At 38.5% G+C, this 17,226-nt stretch overlaps 1 protein-coding gene across 3 annotated transcripts in view; it reads left to right on the forward strand.

Annotated features, from left to right (window-relative positions):
* CHRM3 (cholinergic receptor muscarinic 3) overlaps positions 1-15,248 on the forward strand; it is a 245,058-nt gene extending 229,810 nt beyond the window's left edge. For all 3 annotated transcript variants that reach the window (XM_071739064.1, XM_071739063.1, XM_071739065.1), the window contains one exon: positions 6,429-15,248. In XM_071739064.1, coding sequence (XP_071595165.1) covers positions 6,429-8,250 — 1,822 coding nt within the window. In that variant the 3' untranslated portion in view covers positions 8,251-15,248. The remainder of the gene's footprint in view (positions 1-6,428) is intronic.
* The last annotated feature ends 1,978 nt before the right edge of the window (positions 15,249-17,226 follow it).

The following is a 17,226-nucleotide window of genomic DNA, read 5'->3' on the forward strand; positions in this document are numbered from 1 at the left end:
CTCCAGTACCAATTAGATAGATGGGATGAAACTCTCACAGAGCTCTCCACAAGAGAAACTGCTTGGACCTGAAATAATTTCCTCTTTTCTTAAGAACACACCTTGTAGATTTAACTGGGCTGATAGTCAATATTTACTGTAATCTGAACTATGCCAGACCTAATTTGCTCTGGTTTTCAAGCAGTTGAAAATTGTAGACTGAGCTTCAAAAGCTCAGGGTTTTGAAGGTTTCACTTTGTTCTGAGTTCTCCAGGCAATAACCACCAAGTGGAGGTACCCAAGAAAGGCAGCAAGTCTGCTGGTGCTCCAGGTGGTGAACCCTTCACTGCCCTTAGGCCATATCACACCTGAGATTAATTGCTCATTTCTGAAGCATCTCCCTGCAGTCATTTTAGAGGATTTCAAGATAGGATTATTTTGAAACTAAAAGCCAAGGAGTGAATCAGTATTGGCTCACTGAGGCTAAAGAATAAATAAATGATAGCACAGAAAATCTTACTCGGTAAATGTGGGTATCTTTTGAAATCATCATGCTCTTAACTGTGCAGACTGGGATGTGGGTTTGTTATATGTGGCATATTTTGAAAAATTACACAAGAATTATATATGGTTCATGTAAGAGATTCAATCTTAAATGGAAATGTAAAGTGGAAGGATCAGAAATACACCTCTGGAATTTTTAAATGGTAAAATATGTCTGAGGTTTTTTTTATTTTCTGGTCCTAGTGGTAACACTGTTTATTCTTATGTAGCTGTGTATATAAGCAGAATTTTTCACTGGAATCACTGGCTATTAAATCACATTAGCATCCAAATTTACTTTTCTGTAAAGTAAAAACTCTCAGTAAAGGGTCCAAACTATATGAATTAAAATGTTTGGAAGAGCAAATATTGTAAAGGCAAACACAAGATAAGCAGTCAATGCCTGCAGTGGATGCTATAGGTATAGCTGGGTGGTATGAGCTTAAGCCTCTCAGTCCCACTAAATGGTACAAGTTTGGCAAAGCTAATTAGCAAATTAAGGCATAAAGATGCTCTTCCCATGGCCCAGTTTTAGATACCAAATTCCCTGACTGTGTTAGGTGGGCAGTCTCAGGTCTCATCCTCCTGTCTCCCTCCCTGGGAGGGATGTTTCATTCTGTTGACTGCAGGGCATATACTTTCATTTGCTGATATCCAGATACATAATTTTTTAACATTTTAGCATAAGCAAAACATTTTGTATGTAACTTATTTGTATGCATATATTCTTATGTGTACACGTATAGAAAAGTCTAAATGGATATCAGTTATTTCTCTGTATCTATTGTGAACTTGTATGACAGCAGCCAGGATATTTCATAGTGGTATCCATTTCTATGGCTCTGTATTCTCATTCTTCAAACATGCAGAACTATATTGGATATAAGAGATCTATTCTTCAGGATAAGAAAATCATGGTAACCTGAGGTCCTGTTCACCGGTGATGTGAGCTACTATGAAATAAATGGTATAAATTAAATGAATGCTGGTGAAAATACTCAAATCTTCATTTTTTTTCAAGTTTTTAAAATTCTTTATTGAATAATTTCAGGACACTTAAAAGTTCACATAAATTTTTATTTTACCAAATATTATTTTGGGACAAAGCTTATGTGACGCTAATTTAGGTTTCTGAATTAAGGCACTGTAAAGGTTTCTTCATGCTAGAAAACAGGTTTATAATCCACTGCAAAGAGTTCTGTGCTGTTTAGGCTCATGTGTATACAATAGCAGTGCAGAGGACAACAGAAAAATAAGGTAAGAAATTTTCTTGTCTGTGTGAACAGATGAGCTGTGAAATTCTTCAGTCTTAAAGGTTTGCCAGTTTGAAGCTCCCAAGCAGTCAAGCTCATAGAGAGCTCTCCGACTTCACGGAAAATATATCATGGAGTTCTTTACAGACAGCAAGAAAACAGACTTCTCTGCAAACGTGAAGTCTGTGTGTGTGTGAATTGGAAGGCTTAAGGAATGGAAAAAACAGAAAAAATACAGGATATTGAAATGTGAGGTATTCACACAACTGCTGCAATAGGGAATAAGCAGAAAGCAATGAAATGCAGTAAAGATGTCTGACAGAAAAATTCGTCTCTATTTCTATTTTACTTCCTATCTGCAGCACTGCACAATGAATTAGGCATTTCCAAAAAGTGAAGCTTTTAAATCTGTGCTATACCTACCCAGTTTCTAAAATTAGTGATAATTTCTGTTGCTGCTTTCTCCTTCCCTTCCAATGGATCTCAGTGGGATATCTGATATCTCCATGTCTCCAGTGGAGCAGGGAACAGGGGTGCATTGGGAAGGTTTTATGCCAACATTTGCATAGCTGTTGCCTGTACTGTGCCTTTAATTTTTCTAAATAATGCTAGAATGTGTTCATTGCCTGTGGTGTTCTCTGACCTGTATCTTTCATAAGGTTTTCTTAAATAGCAGAAACAAGAATTTTAAAAACCCAAACCACCATAAATAGCATAGCAGTAATCTTAGGTAAGTAATTATACATTCTTGGGCTAAAGAGGCTTTCCTTTGTAACTCCCTGCCTTGAAATTGTAATGTAGTGTATCATACCAATGATTTGTAAACTCTTATCCTGTTACATAAACCAATACTTATTTCACAGTTTGGTTTCTTTGCCTCACTCAGACTCTGCTTTACTGTTTTACCAAAATATTTGGGGCTGCTTTCCTCCTTGGTTGCAGGTTGATCTTTTTGGAGCAGGTGCTGGCAGGCTGCACTACTGCCCTTTTTCCTGGTCCCAGGACACCTCTTTCCCTGTACAGCACTGGTAGTGCTAGACAGAGTTTTTGCTATGCAGACAAATACATGGGTAATAAATTTTTTATTTAATGAAACAGTTAAATTACAGGAGCTTGTAGAAGAGGCAGAATAACAAAGGAATGCACTCATCATCCTGCTAGCAATTCTACTTTGTCAAATAGTCCAGTGAATGTGAGATTAGTGATGCCTTTTATGCCGTAGGAGTCCAAAAAGCCATCAGGGATGTGTCAATGGGTTGCTCTCAGTCTCTTCTCTGTCTCAGTTACTGGACTGCTTAGGACTGTGCATTGCAGCAGTGGCTTAGAGAAATTGCTTTGCAGATCAGGGATGGGAGAACTGATCTAAAAAATAAAAGCTTGGCTCCAGCACTTGCTCAGCATCTGAAAGAAGTATTTTGAAGCACAGGATTTCTGAAAGGATTTATTGGTTAATTTCCATTGAAATTCCATTTCAAAGTGTACAATTAAGGAGCATTCATACTCATTTTATGGACTTAGTGATAGATAGTGAAGCACTTGCACATTAATTTTGCGAGATTATTTACATCTTTTAAGGGATAGTTGTTTTGGACTTCCAAGGCTAACACTTCTGTTTATGGTTGTGTTATGCAATGAAAAAGAAAGTGATGTTGGATTTTATTCTATGCCCTGTAATGAACTTTTTTTTTCCCCTTTACCAGTATCTTTTTTTCCTTTATCAGTATCTTTTGCTTGATCCCTTCTTGTGTATTAGCAGACATCAGCTTGCCTTTTTTTTTATGAAAAAGCAGCATAATGATCACCATCTAAACTTACTTGTCAGACTTCCCAATCAATACTTTACTGTGCTGGATGGTACCTTGTAAAGTTTTTACAATTGTACTTCTGTGGAGAGAATGCTTTCTGGCTTTCATTCTTGGCTCCCTGTTCCTAGTGTCAGCAAAGGATGGTCTGCACCTTATAAAATTAATCATTTCTGGCATATATCTAGCAAATATCATTATTTCAGATCTCTCTTATACTGTTACAGTTTTGACCTCATCAGATTGGACAGCTCTGGAAGAGATGCCTGCTTCCTAAGTAAAACACTGCAAGCAGGATGGTTTCCAGCAATCTTGCTTGAGTCCAAGGCTTTTTTCCCACTGTGTTTAACCACTCTGGCCCATAAACAACTGGCAAGAACATTGTCAGCACTTGCTTATGGGGTTGTTCACAAGTGAATTCTGGTTTTGTTTCACCCACGCATTGGAAGGGCCAAGCCAAACTTGAATATTGCTTTACTATCTTCTTCAAGAGAATCTCGTTGTACATTGGCTTTTCATGCAAAACAGATGGAAATTGAAGACCACTTATAATTTTTGAGTATGTAGGATCTCTATTTTTATAGACATGTAAGAAAATGCTCTATTTGGTCAAGACAAATGAGCGAGCTGGTATGAGTGTGCCTGGGAGGGTGTGAATGAAAAAAAAGAGCTTCCTTCTTATCCAGACCTCTGATTGACTTCTTGAAAATTCCTTTCTGCAGACATTCATTTCATTAGCCCAGGTGGGATGAGTCCATCTCTCTCACAGAGTGCAGATTTGACCACAGCAACTTCTCTGGAACAGTATGGTAGGGAGCAGTGAAGCTGTGTGAGGATGTGTTGCTGCATCCCTGATGGCCTGAACTGCACCAGCTACATGGGTAGCTTGAGTGCTGGAGTGTATATTGAGAGAAAAAAAAAAAAAAAAAGTCAAATGTGTTGAGTCCCACAGCTTCTCTAGCAGATGGTAAGGATATAGTGAAATTTTATCAGCACGGTTTGCTTAGAGTTATTGGGAAATAAAATGCAATGCAAATGGTAAAAAGCAATGCAGTGGTAAAAAATATAGAACAATTTAAAGAAACAGCTTCACAGATTTTCTTTTTTGCCTGAAGTTTCATGCAAAACTCTGTACTTATTTGATATCAACCTTGCAAAGAAAAGAAAAGTTGGGATGTCAAAGCTTTTGGTAAAATGTTAGTTTCAGCATACTTTAATTTTTAAAAAAATATTTTTTTAAGGAAATCAAAGTTATCAGTGTAGGCAGTTTATAGAATTATTACTATTTTTCTTTTTAGAAATTATTACAATTGCTCCAAATTTTCAATCTTTCTATCAAGAAAAGAGTTAAATTTAACTACGATTTTCCAGAACCATATTTACTGTTGCTATTATGTTATTATTATTATTATTATGTTCTTGTCCTGTGTGATATGAGGATGAATGCATTAAAAGTGGTTTTAATTAGATTAGGATAAGGCAGAATAATTGTAAATTTGTCTTCTTAGTAGTAGAGAAAAAATTAATATCTCATTTATGCTCGATTTCAAAATATGAGAGGTTTTGTGTTACTATACAGGAGCCAAGGGAAGGAAGTTGGTCTTTTTACTGCATATGTCAAAGAAACTCCACTATTTAAAATCATGGAGCGCTTTATAATTTGCTAACAAAACCAAGAACAGTTAAAGGAAAAAGAGAATTTAGAAATTTATTAAAGAACCAAACCCAAAACTTCCTCTTTGGGGTAAATATTTTGTGTAACACCAGTGCATTGTGATATTAATTATTATCCCATGCCAGCCTATCATAATGACTCTGAAAGCATTCACATTTAGAAAACAAACATTTTGTTCAGGATTTACAATCAGCTATGGACTTTTTCTTTAGAATTCTTGCTTCTTGATGACATAATTGATTTATTACAGTGAATCTAGGCAGTTGACAGCAGAAATTAATTAAATAAGGAAAATTCAAATTCCTTATTCTGAGTATGTCTTCATCTTACATATATACTTGAGGAAAAAAATTAAGGCTTAATTATGAATCTCTTTCAAGCTTCTTCCCTCTTTTCCTAAAGTATTTAATGAGTGCTCCACCAAAATTTTTTTCCTGACTCTAGAGGCCATATTTTCAAAGTAAATTTTAACATGTGTTGCCCTGGAGACATTTGAAGTCATTAGATGTACAAAACCCTTGGCTGAAGGGTGCATGAAAAAACTAATGTGCAGAAAGTGCTAATGAGAACTTTAAGTACCTTTATCAGGTAGCCAAAATGTAGACAAAAGTATCCTTGCAGCCTCACAAGTTCAGAGTATCTCGACACAGTCCTGGTTTGTGTCTCGGTACTTTAAGGAAAGACCCAACAATATTTTTGTTTGTCATAAGATGTAGGTGGGAGCAGCAGTGGCTGGGGCTGTGTCTTGCAAGTGCCAGGACAGCACTGGGGACCAGCACTGTACGCAGAGGATTTGTGTTCCTGACTTTTAGTGTTTGAAGGCTCCAGGGCAGTGCACTGGTGAGTTGGAGAGTTCAGGGGAGATCCACCAGGGAGAGTTTTAATTAAAAGTTAAAGGGAGGCATTTTAATACTACTGCAGGCTCAAATTCGCTTGGGGTTTTGGTTCTTCAGTAACATGATTACTACAAAAGGCTCATATTAATCACAGTTGTAAACTGAGTGCCACCATATACAGGTTTGACTTGAGACGTGTCACCAGCAGCATGGCTTTTAAAGCCATCTTTCAAAGTGCTAAAGGGGTTTTATGTTTGAGTTTGTGGATGATTATCTATTTACCATCCGTGATTTTTTAATGGTTTTGTTTGTTTGTTTGTTTGCTTTTTCCCTGCTGCAGACTATGTCAGAGAGCCACAATGATCATGCAAAATAACAGTTCAGCCTCGCCCCTGTTTTCAAATGTGAGCTCCTTCTGGAAGAGAGAATCGCACAGACCGGGACTCCACGATGAAGCAGCGTCGCTCATTGGCAGCTATGACTTCCCTCAGACCACAGAGAGTTTCTCCTTCTCCACTGTGGAATCAACAAACATGTCCCTAAATGTCACGAGCAAAGACCCTCTGGGTGGACACGCTGTCTGGCAAGTAGTTTTGATTGCGTTCCTCACTGGGATCATTGCACTGGTGACCATCATAGGAAACATCCTAGTGATTGTTTCATTTAAGGTTAACAAACAACTGAAAACAGTCAACAACTACTTCTTGTTGAGTCTTGCTTGTGCAGATTTGATCATCGGTGTTATTTCCATGAATCTCTTCACCACATACATCATCATGGACCACTGGGCTTTGGGAAACTTGGCCTGTGACCTTTGGCTCTCCATTGACTACGTTGCCAGTAATGCCTCTGTCATGAATCTCCTCGTCATAAGTTTTGACAGGTATTTTTCCATCACTAGGCCACTTACCTACAGAGCCAAACGAACAACCAAAAGGGCTGGGGTGATGATTGGTTTAGCGTGGGTCATCTCTTTCGTCCTTTGGGCCCCTGCCATTTTGTTCTGGCAGTATTTTGTCGGGAAAAGGACTGTGCCTCCCGATGAATGTTTCATCCAGTTTCTAAGCGAACCTATCATCACTTTTGGCACTGCCATAGCTGCCTTTTACTTGCCAGTCACCATTATGAGTATTTTGTATTGGAGGATCTACAAGGAGACCGAGAAACGCACCAAAGAGTTAGCAGGGCTCCAGGCTTCGGGCAGCGAAGCGGAGGCAGCACGCTTCGTGCACCAGGCGGGCAGCTCCCGCAGCTGCAGCAGCTACGAGCTGCAAGGGCAGAGCACCAAACGTTCCACCCGGAGGAAATACAGGCCCTGTCACTTCTGGCTCACGATGAAGAGCTGGGAACCCAGCACGGACCAGGGGGACCAAGAGCACAGCAGCAGCGACAGCTGGAACAACAATGACGCTGCCGCCTCCCTTGAAAATTCAGCCTCCTCCGACGAAGAAGACATCGCCGCAGAGACCAGGGCCATCTACTCAATTGTGCTGAAGCTCCCTGGTCACAGCACCATCCTCAATTCCACGAAGCTGCCTTCCTCGGAAGACTTGCATGAGTCAGGGGATGAACTGCAGAAGTCCGACACGGAATTGAAGGAAAAGAAACCTAAAAAATTGCACCCTCCCAAAAGCATTCAGGACGGTGGGAATTTCCAAAAGAGCTTTGCTAAGCTTCCGGTTCAGCCAGGGTCAGCAGAGACAACCACAGCATCCGATGGCATCTCATCGGTGACCAAGACATCTGCAGCCCTGCCTTTATCCTTCAAGGAAGCAACTCTGGCCAAAAAGTTTGCCTTGAAGACCAGAAGTCAGATCACAAAGCGAAAACGAATGTCACTTATCAAAGAAAAGAAAGCAGCACAGACACTCAGTGCCATTTTGCTTGCCTTCATCATTACCTGGACCCCATATAACATCATGGTTCTGGTGAACACTTTTTGCAACTGTATCCCCAAAACTTTCTGGAACCTGGGGTACTGGCTTTGCTACATCAATAGCACGGTGAACCCCGTGTGCTATGCACTGTGTAACAAAACATTCAGAAACACTTTCAAGATGCTGCTGCTGTGCCAGTGTGACAAACGAAAACGACGCAAGCAGCAGTATCAGCAAAGGCAGTCGGTCATTTTTCATAAGAGGATCCCCAGGGAGGCTTCATAGAATAGTATTTTTTAAACAATTTCAAAAAATGAGGAATGGGGGATGGGATGCGACAGGATGGGACAGGGCAGGATGAGATGGGATGGGATAAGAATGGGTGGGATGAGGTAGGATGGGACAGGCTGGGGTGGGAGGGTGGTTCTAGGGTGCTGATTTGAACTTCTAAACATCAAGACATGGAAGCAGCTGCCAGGCTTACAAATCGTTTTAATAAATCCAGTTTAATATAAAAATCAAGTCTGCATTCAGCAAAAACTAACAAACTTCAACGTTTTTACTAGGGAATGAAAGACTTAATAAAGTTTTCCTACAAATTTGCAAGAAGCTGTATAGCAATTATAAACCCATTACTGATCTGCCCAGCTCTTTGATTATAATCAACTCTGGGATCTCAGGTAAGCACATTTAGCTAGCCCAACTCTTCTGTTTCCAAGGAATCCAACAACTTTCAATTCAAGTCACATACAGATGTAGCAAGCTAGCAAAACAGGATTACAGAATTATTTGAGACACTCTATAGGTTGCAAAATTGCTTCTTGTCATCCGGGTAGAGCTTTCTGTCTACTTCTCTTTTGGTGTATTGTTACTTGTATCCCTGACTCTTGATTGCTGAGTATCCATGTGTGCAGCTCATGTTATATAAGTGTGTGTGCATGAGTGTGTATGTATGTTTAACATACATTCACACCTCGAAAGCACACACATACCAGGAAAGAGAAGATCTAACCTATGGGTTTTACAGGGCCCCTGATCATAATTACATGTGAGTGAAATAAAAAAATAATATATATGTGTCAGAAAATAATATTAAAAATATATATATATCATTATTTGTCATCTGCAATTCAAGTTTATCTTTGAAACCAAAACATTTGCAATTGAGAGAACCAAAGCATAGCCTGTGAGCCTAACATTTGGCAGAGTTTTATAATGGGGTACGTGCCCAGTAAAACCTTAATCTGAAGCACAGTGTCTTTTCCCAAAGTGATCACACCTCTTTAAAAAATATGAAGGTGAAGGGAATTGAAGGCTCCTTTCAGAGCAGAGTTTGAAGTTATCTTCATAGGGTGTAGGATGGCAAGACCTCACATTTGGGCCACACAGTGCTGATGCTAAAGAGCTGCTTGGGATGAGGGGATGCAGAGATTTGCAAGGAGCCTTGTTTTGTGCTGGAGTGGCTGCACTTCTGTGGGGCACACATGGACACTGGGATGTCTTGTCTTGAGTTGGACTGTGTGGCTGCACCACCCTTCCCAGAGCCAGCTCAGATCCAATGCACAGGCCCTGTATGGCTTCTAATGAAAACTCGAGTTGTAATTTTCTGTCTCAACTTGGTGGAGCTCCCCTGCTTGCACTGTCTGCCCAGGTGATCTTCAGATGCAAAAGATTTGTGCAAAAGAAATGGTTTGTACGTGAAGATTGCTCACCAGAAAGTGTTTCTTTTCCAGAATCTCTTTTAAAAATCATCAGGAGAAGTGCACCTCAATACATTAAACACCAGGTTACTCTGTTGTGAAAAAATGTGGATAGTGCCAATTTGTAACCTGGCAATTTTGATAAAGAAAGTTTTAAAAAGGGCTTTAATATTTATAACTTACACATGACCAGTATTTCCTGGTATTTGTGATGTGGTCTGCACCAAACATAGTGTGATTTTTAAAAGTCAGAGATCCCCTGGGGAAAGGATTGTATTTTAAATATGGTTTAGTTACATGTTGAAAGATAATTTTGTATTCTCCTTTGAACTGACCAAAACTTTTTTTTTTTTTAATTATTATTGCTTAGACTCTTATTTTGCTGAAAACAAAACAAACAAATATCTTCTTTTACAATGGGGCATCAGTGTTGTGAACACAGAACTGATGTAAAAGCTGCTTTTGTATTCAGTGTGAGATGGTGTTTACAGATGATTTTGACAACAGTGGAAATATATTAAATGGTGTCTGTGTATCTGAACTATTTAATTTTGTGTTATGTTCATATGAAGAAATATTTATACATACTTCACCAAATGTTTTATTTAATGTTGATAAATATTGCTCTTCAGTCTTCAGCTGTAGTGTCCTTTTAAAGTGATTCATAAAGGTCTGCTTGAGAAATGAATAGAGTGTACCTAGATTTCTTGTCACTAAAACAAATACTCTTGACATAGAACTTTCTTTTGTATGAGTTGTTTAATATGTCTACCTAAAGGTAAGCTTGTAAATGATATTGCAAGTCTACTGTAAGTACAAGTTTAATTTAAAACACACAGAAAGTTAAAGCTTCATCTATGTGTCAGAAGTGCATTTTGAGCTAAAAATACCCAGAATTGGTTTACCAGTTTGGTAGCCATAGAGAACCAAAGACTTCTAAGGCACCCCTATTGCAAAGAAAATTAATGATCTTTATTTCTAGACAGAAGCATATATTTGAAATGTATTCATTACTCAAGTTGACCTAACTGATGTTTTAACATTTAAATATATATCTATATCTATATATATTGCCATATTGTTATCTCCTGATATCTAGAGTAGTGCTGTGCCCCTAATACACAAAATGTGAGAGCATGTAAGGAAGCCAGAGTTCATCAGGGGAATTTGTGGTATTTGCAGAATCAATATATTGATTCTATAATGGGAAACTATTCTTTTTTATGAAGTTAAACTTCCATGAAAGTGGCTGTCACCACTGTTTACATAAGAGGAAGGGTTAAACCCTTGGATTGTTTTAACAAAGAAATAAACAACCTGTCATTAGATGTGTGAACAGGCTTTAAAAAGTTATTTACAGGCATCATAAAATGTGTATGTATACACATATTGTAGCATAGATCAATTTAGTTATTATTTATTTAATGGAATATGCACTATAAAATATTCAGAATTTGGCTGTGTTACAAGTACAGAGGGGATCAAATTAATTTATATTTTATTTGCCTATGTGTTTGCTTTAAAACCATTCACACACACAGATTTTAGCTATGTACCACAAGTAGATCTATTATTTATGAACATAGGCACACAGGATAGGTTGCAGAAGAAGAGCAGTGTGAGACCAAAAGGTACAATCTGACACAGCACAGCTTCTAAGAAGTACAAATGATGTCATATTTCATCTGTTTAAAGGAAAATTAAGTCAGAAACATGATAGAAAGCATCATTGTGAGAGCAGACAAGCACCTCAGTCCCATTAACACTCCTCAGATGGAAAGCTGGCTTTTCAGAGACCAGGCAGTATCCACATTAATTGTTATAATACAAGATAAGACTCCATCTAAAAAGGATCAAAAAACAAGAAGCAATAGCCAGGCAGGAGCCTTTGGGTTGTCTGGAGAAACCTCTTTAGAAGAGACTCCAATCACTGTCAGCCTCTGAAGAGCTGTAAGCCTACAAAATAAGTTACAGTATTTGCTTGGCTTTCTTGTTGTGAAATTGTGATAGAACTTCATTGCTTCTGTACTAGTACAGGCTGGGAGAAATTTCTGATCCAAAGATCTAGGGGCTGGTGTCTTGGTGCATGAAGCACTTTATCCTACCCTATAGGTATGATAACACTTGCAAATTTAGGCTGCAGGCCAGTGTGTCACTGTTCTAAAGCTAAAGAAATACTGGAAAGACCTGAGCAGTTCCCAGGATGTGAACCTGTGAATCTATAAATCCTGAGCAAGAGATGACCTAAAGGTATCTGGCAGTGTTGTGAGGATAGCCATCCAGTTCAGAGGCAGTTGATGACCTTTCTCAATTTTGTACAGCTTGACCTTCTTCTTTTGTTGTCTTGATTATTGTATTTCTTTACTTCTTCTGCAATAATATTCTAAAATCCCTTCTCTCGTTAACTTTGAATACATAAGAAGTGAATACAAGTCCCAGAGTACTCTCAGTTTGCATCTACAGAATGCAAATCTTTTTGTCAAAGCAAAAGGAATTTTTTGTATTTTCTCCTGATCAGCAGCATCAGTAATTTTGAATATACAGATACCATCATGCTACCATTAATATGGTAGGGATAGCCATGGAGTATCATGCTAAGCTGTTTATAAACTGCATTTAATCTGACCATCTGACTATTTATGACCACCCCTATTCGAATTTCTGTTTGAGATTCCAAACCTTTCAAAATATTCCTTTCAATATATTTCTGTGCAAAATTAAGCTGCTCTTAGACTATCAAAGGTACATTACTAGGTCCAGCAATTGTACTGAAGTGTGATGCTTTCTTTTTTAAAGATGTATAAGACATTCAAAAAGAACTGGAGCAGGTCCTTACTGGCAGAAATGGTCTGTACCACAAGTTGGCTGTTCACCAAGCCTGAGCTTCTTTGGGACATCTGGGGATCACATGGCCCTAAGGATGTTTTGCCAAGCCAAGCCCCCACTAGCTTGAACTTCATACTGTTTATTAATCATTAGGAATCTCAATGTATTTGAAAATTTCTAAAACTATACATATTCATGTGGTAACTTTGAAAAATCTCTGACTTGAGTAAATCTACTGTCCCTTTTCAAAGCTTGCTTCCAACTTCTCTGATTTTCTATGTATATATTTTTACCACTGCAAATACCCCTGCACGTGCTTCTGGGAGCAGGTCAAACTGAGATATATCTGTAGATTGCTTCTTGTTGTACCAAAGGATATGTACAGATGTCTGGTGGAGTTGAGATGTTCGTGATGATGGCTGTCATTTCTGTCTCATGAACTGGGCTTCCATCATACCCAAGAACTTCCATTTGGAAGCTCAGCTAAAGTATGTATGACATTCAGGTTTTCATAGAATTTAAAACCTTATTTAATTAACCATTTTCTTCCTTGTATCAGGCATAGAACACTTTTCTATCTTCCCTTTTAGGACTTTCTAGACAGATACTGGGGGAAACACTCATACTAATTTGTAATGTCTGGCATTTTTGTACTTCAGCTTTTAAGGTAAGCAGAAGGTAATCCAGCTGTGCTGTTTGTTGGAAACGAGTATGAATAGGGATGTTTGGAACTTATACATAAATTTATTCACTTTTGTATAACTGGCTGATCTTAACCCTCACAGTATTTGATGTTACTGAAAGGTCTTCACAATCCTACCTGGCATTAGCTGTGCCATACTGCCATTCAGGACCTTGACTACTTTTCACTACCCACATTTTACATTCCAAATATAACACAGATTGGAATTACATTTTTTTCTCTAGAAAGATTGGTGTAGTTACTGCCATATACCCTCCGAGATGCTCCTGAGGAGTTTTTGCTTAATTTTAAATGTTAAAGTGGCTGAGGAGAGTTTCAATTAGTGCTGCCAGAGCTTTAATAGAAGGACTATGAGTAACACAGGAAAACATTTAAGCCCTAATTATTTCATGGGTTATTCCAAGAGGTATCACATAGTATGCATGTTGTACCTATACTTCTCTGTGCAGTATCTGTATCTCAGGAGGATGACACTTATATACAAACATGCTGAAATCTTCATCTATGGTAAAGATTGTCTTTGATTCTTCATCAGCTGTAGCAGGACAGTGAAATTGTGTTGAAGTCTGCTCTGCTTAGTTGCAAGAAAAATTTCTACATCTTCCCTTACTGCTTCATTTCAGCAGGTGTTTTTTTGTTTGTTTGCTGTTGTTTGGTTTGGTTTTGTTTTTTTTTGTTTTTTTGGTCTTTTTGGTGTGTTGTGGGTTTTTTTCAGACATTACCCAAATTTTAGAAATGTGTGACCAGATTTCAGTTATTGAGCTATTGCATCGATACTGCACTAGGTTTAACTCCATTAACCAAACCAAAATCACTCTGGCTTTGCCAAATCAAAAAATAAAAGCTTCTATTTCTAACAGTAGATTCTATCTGAGCTCTTATAAGAGAAATAGAGGTACTGAACTCCTGTATTTCTGTGACCATCACTGTCAGTTTCTTAGCATAGGTACAAGAATCCAGCCACTGTTAAAAAAAATTGAGGCAAATGTTTCAAAAATATAAAGTCAAAATAAAGCAAGCCACCACTGCAGATTATTTAAGGTAACAAAACCAGCACTCCTCTTACTGGAAACGAGAGAAAAAAATTATCATCATCCTTCAGCCCATCCTATTGCTCTGCCCTCTCAGCTTCATGGAGATCCTTTCATTTGACAGTCCCACAGGTGGAGCTGTGCAAACTTTAAAAGTCTCATTTGTCTGGTATGACTGAGAAATGCACAGTATATCTAGATCATTCACTCAATAAAACCTTGATTGAATGTGACTGGGATGTATGATGATGGCCTCAGGGAAGGTCTTCCAAAACTGGTGGTAAAGCCATTCAGCTGAAGTGCTATGAAGAGCTTTTTTTCCAAGCTGGTGAAACTACACAACTTATTTAACTTGGCAGAAAGCATGGAAAAAGGCCAAGATGTTTAAAGTTTTTTATAGATGTGAGCATCCTTCCTGCACGAGGCTGAACAAACAAATGTAAACAGTGCCCAAAAAAGTTCAGTGCATGAATGACTCTTTAAGCCAAAAAGCCAGCCAAAAGCACATCACCATCAGCCAGACTGCTGGCATAGCTGTGTGAGACTCCACTCTGGCCTCTGTGAAGAGATTCTTTCTAGACTAGGATAGGACAAAATAACTTGGCACTAATATGAAAGCAGGATTTGTCTGTCTGAGTGTTTGTGTGTGTATGCATTTTCCAGGAATTTGATGGGAAACTCTTCCTCTCTCCAAGACACAAGTTATTTAGGGCAGTAGCTGGAAAGAAAGTGAAGTTCTCTGGTAATCATTTCTCAGCCATGGCTGGTAATTAGAAAATCACAGGACATTACTATAAAGTGAAAACTTAAACTGATTTTTCAAATCATTAATAGAGGCATAGCTAACCTACTTAAAAGGCTTCAAAGATCTAAAATCTTTCATGCTTTTTCCTCCACTGGTTTGAATTCTTCTGACTGAGAAATACATTCCATTTGCTAGCTTTGTATCTTCATTTATGAAGTTTATTTCACACCTGATTGTTGTTTTTTTAAAAAAATAATAAAAGAGCATTCCACTGTTCAGACTGTGGAAATATCTCTGAGTAAACATCTGGTTCCTTCATTCAAAATGAGTGTGGCTCCTTGACCACAGGCTAATGAGAACAAAAACTTCTGTGTATAAGGACAAAAGAGACTTTATGCCCTGCTCTGCCCATACACTTCACTGAATTTGGTGGAGGGTCCTTTCAGACTTATTTTCAGCCTAGGATAGGTGCAGAAGCAGTTGCACATTTCCCCATAGTTATTGGTGCTGCCCGAGAAGACTTCAGCTCCTGCATTTTGCATCCTGCTGTGAGACAGGAGTTAGCAGGATGGAAAATACACAGCACAGAACACAAGAGAAACTGAAACTAATAAGCACTTGGTAGTCTGTACAATGTGAGTGGACTGAAACAGTATCCGTGGTTAGAGCTGAAATTAAAAGTAAGACTCCAGGTCCATGTCTTCTCTCCAAAGCAAGCAGGTGCATAGGGAAGGATCACTGAAATCAGTGTGCACAGTGCACAAAAGTGCTTTTTTTTGTTGTTTTTTAACATTAAAGATTTAAAAAGCACGAATCACTATTCACTGCCTTTGGAAAAAAAAAACAAAACTATGAAGAATCTTACATGCAATGTGAAGTTTTGCAGTTGTAAGCTGTAGGCAATGAAGGGGACATAATTTCTTCCACACTAATATTTCCCGGGTTTCTAGAGGTGTCTCTTCACTCAGTGGACTCTTACCCTAAAACCTTCAGCCTCAGTGTTGACCAACAACTGGCAGACTCCTGGTTGGCATGGAGCTGAAATTGAGCTCCTGCCCCTTCCGACCCTGGGGAAGGGTGTGGGCCACACACACCAAGAGAAGTTGTTACCAGAAAAAGTCATAAGGTTCCTGCTTCTGTTTGGAGATAGCAGGGCTTTGTGTGATAGAAATAGAGATAACATTGCAGGAATCTGATGAACATGCTTTGTGTGTTTTTCTGTTCCTATTACTTGAAAGCTTTCTGGGCCATTCTTCTGGTTATGGAGCAAAGAAAGTTCCAGAGATAATATCTGAATATATGTTTTTAAGGCTTGAATATTTTAAATAATAGAAATTCTCCTGGTTCTTTCTGATTTTGAAGCATGAGGGCAAACTATATGTAATTAGGTAGCTCAGAAATCTCTTTCATAAAAAGGGATTTGTAATTTTACTAATCAAATGGGGATTTACTCCTGCCAAAACAGGCAGAGTTGAACTTAATGTGTACTGTTGAAATAATTAAGGAGTGATAGAAAGGAGACCTTCTTTCTGCTTTCATAAGAAGACAGTGGTTGAGCATTCACTCAAAGCCTGGTATCTATTGATCTAGTTGTAGCCATCAATTCAGACACTACACAAAATATTAGTGTTTTTAAAGTCCTTGGCCAAGTTGCTCTTTGTGTGTGTGTGTGTGTGTGTGTGTGTGTGTGTGTGTGTGTTAACACCTCTCTTGCTGCATAGCAATTTTTCTGCTAACCAATTACATTCTGTGTCTCAGTAAAGTGGCAGAAAGAATAATTTTTAAGCTCCTCAGTCACAGTGATGGCAGTTTGCCAAACATTAGTAAGTTCATTGGAAGAGTAGGTGTGGTTAAAGATGGAAAGCAATTGTTTCCCTTGGTAGCAGTATTTTAGAGGAACCTTCCTTTTTGCAGCTAATAAAACCAAGAGGAAGATAAAATATACTGACATGGAATCCAGTGGTTTTGTAGGCACCCTCCTCTCTGGAATGACAGCCAGCAGTCGTGAAGGCAGAAGGTGGATGAACATGTGTTGGCAGAAAAATTAATGCATTAGCCCAGGTCAGGTGTCCTACAAGCTCTCACATTTCTCCTTTCACTGTATGGGTATCAGCCCAAAATTTGCTGTTGAAACTTGGCTCCCACTGAACTATCACGGGGGAACATTGTGGTCTGAAGAGATTTTTCTCCTGCCAAGATGCTTTAACATCTTTTTTTTGTTGTTGTCAGATTTTTTTAAAAACTTTCTACATAAAC

The sequence above is a fragment of the Heliangelus exortis genome, chromosome 3 (genome assembly GCF_036169615.1).
Source record: "Heliangelus exortis chromosome 3, bHelExo1.hap1, whole genome shotgun sequence".
NCBI lineage: Eukaryota > Metazoa > Chordata > Aves > Apodiformes > Trochilidae > Heliangelus > Heliangelus exortis.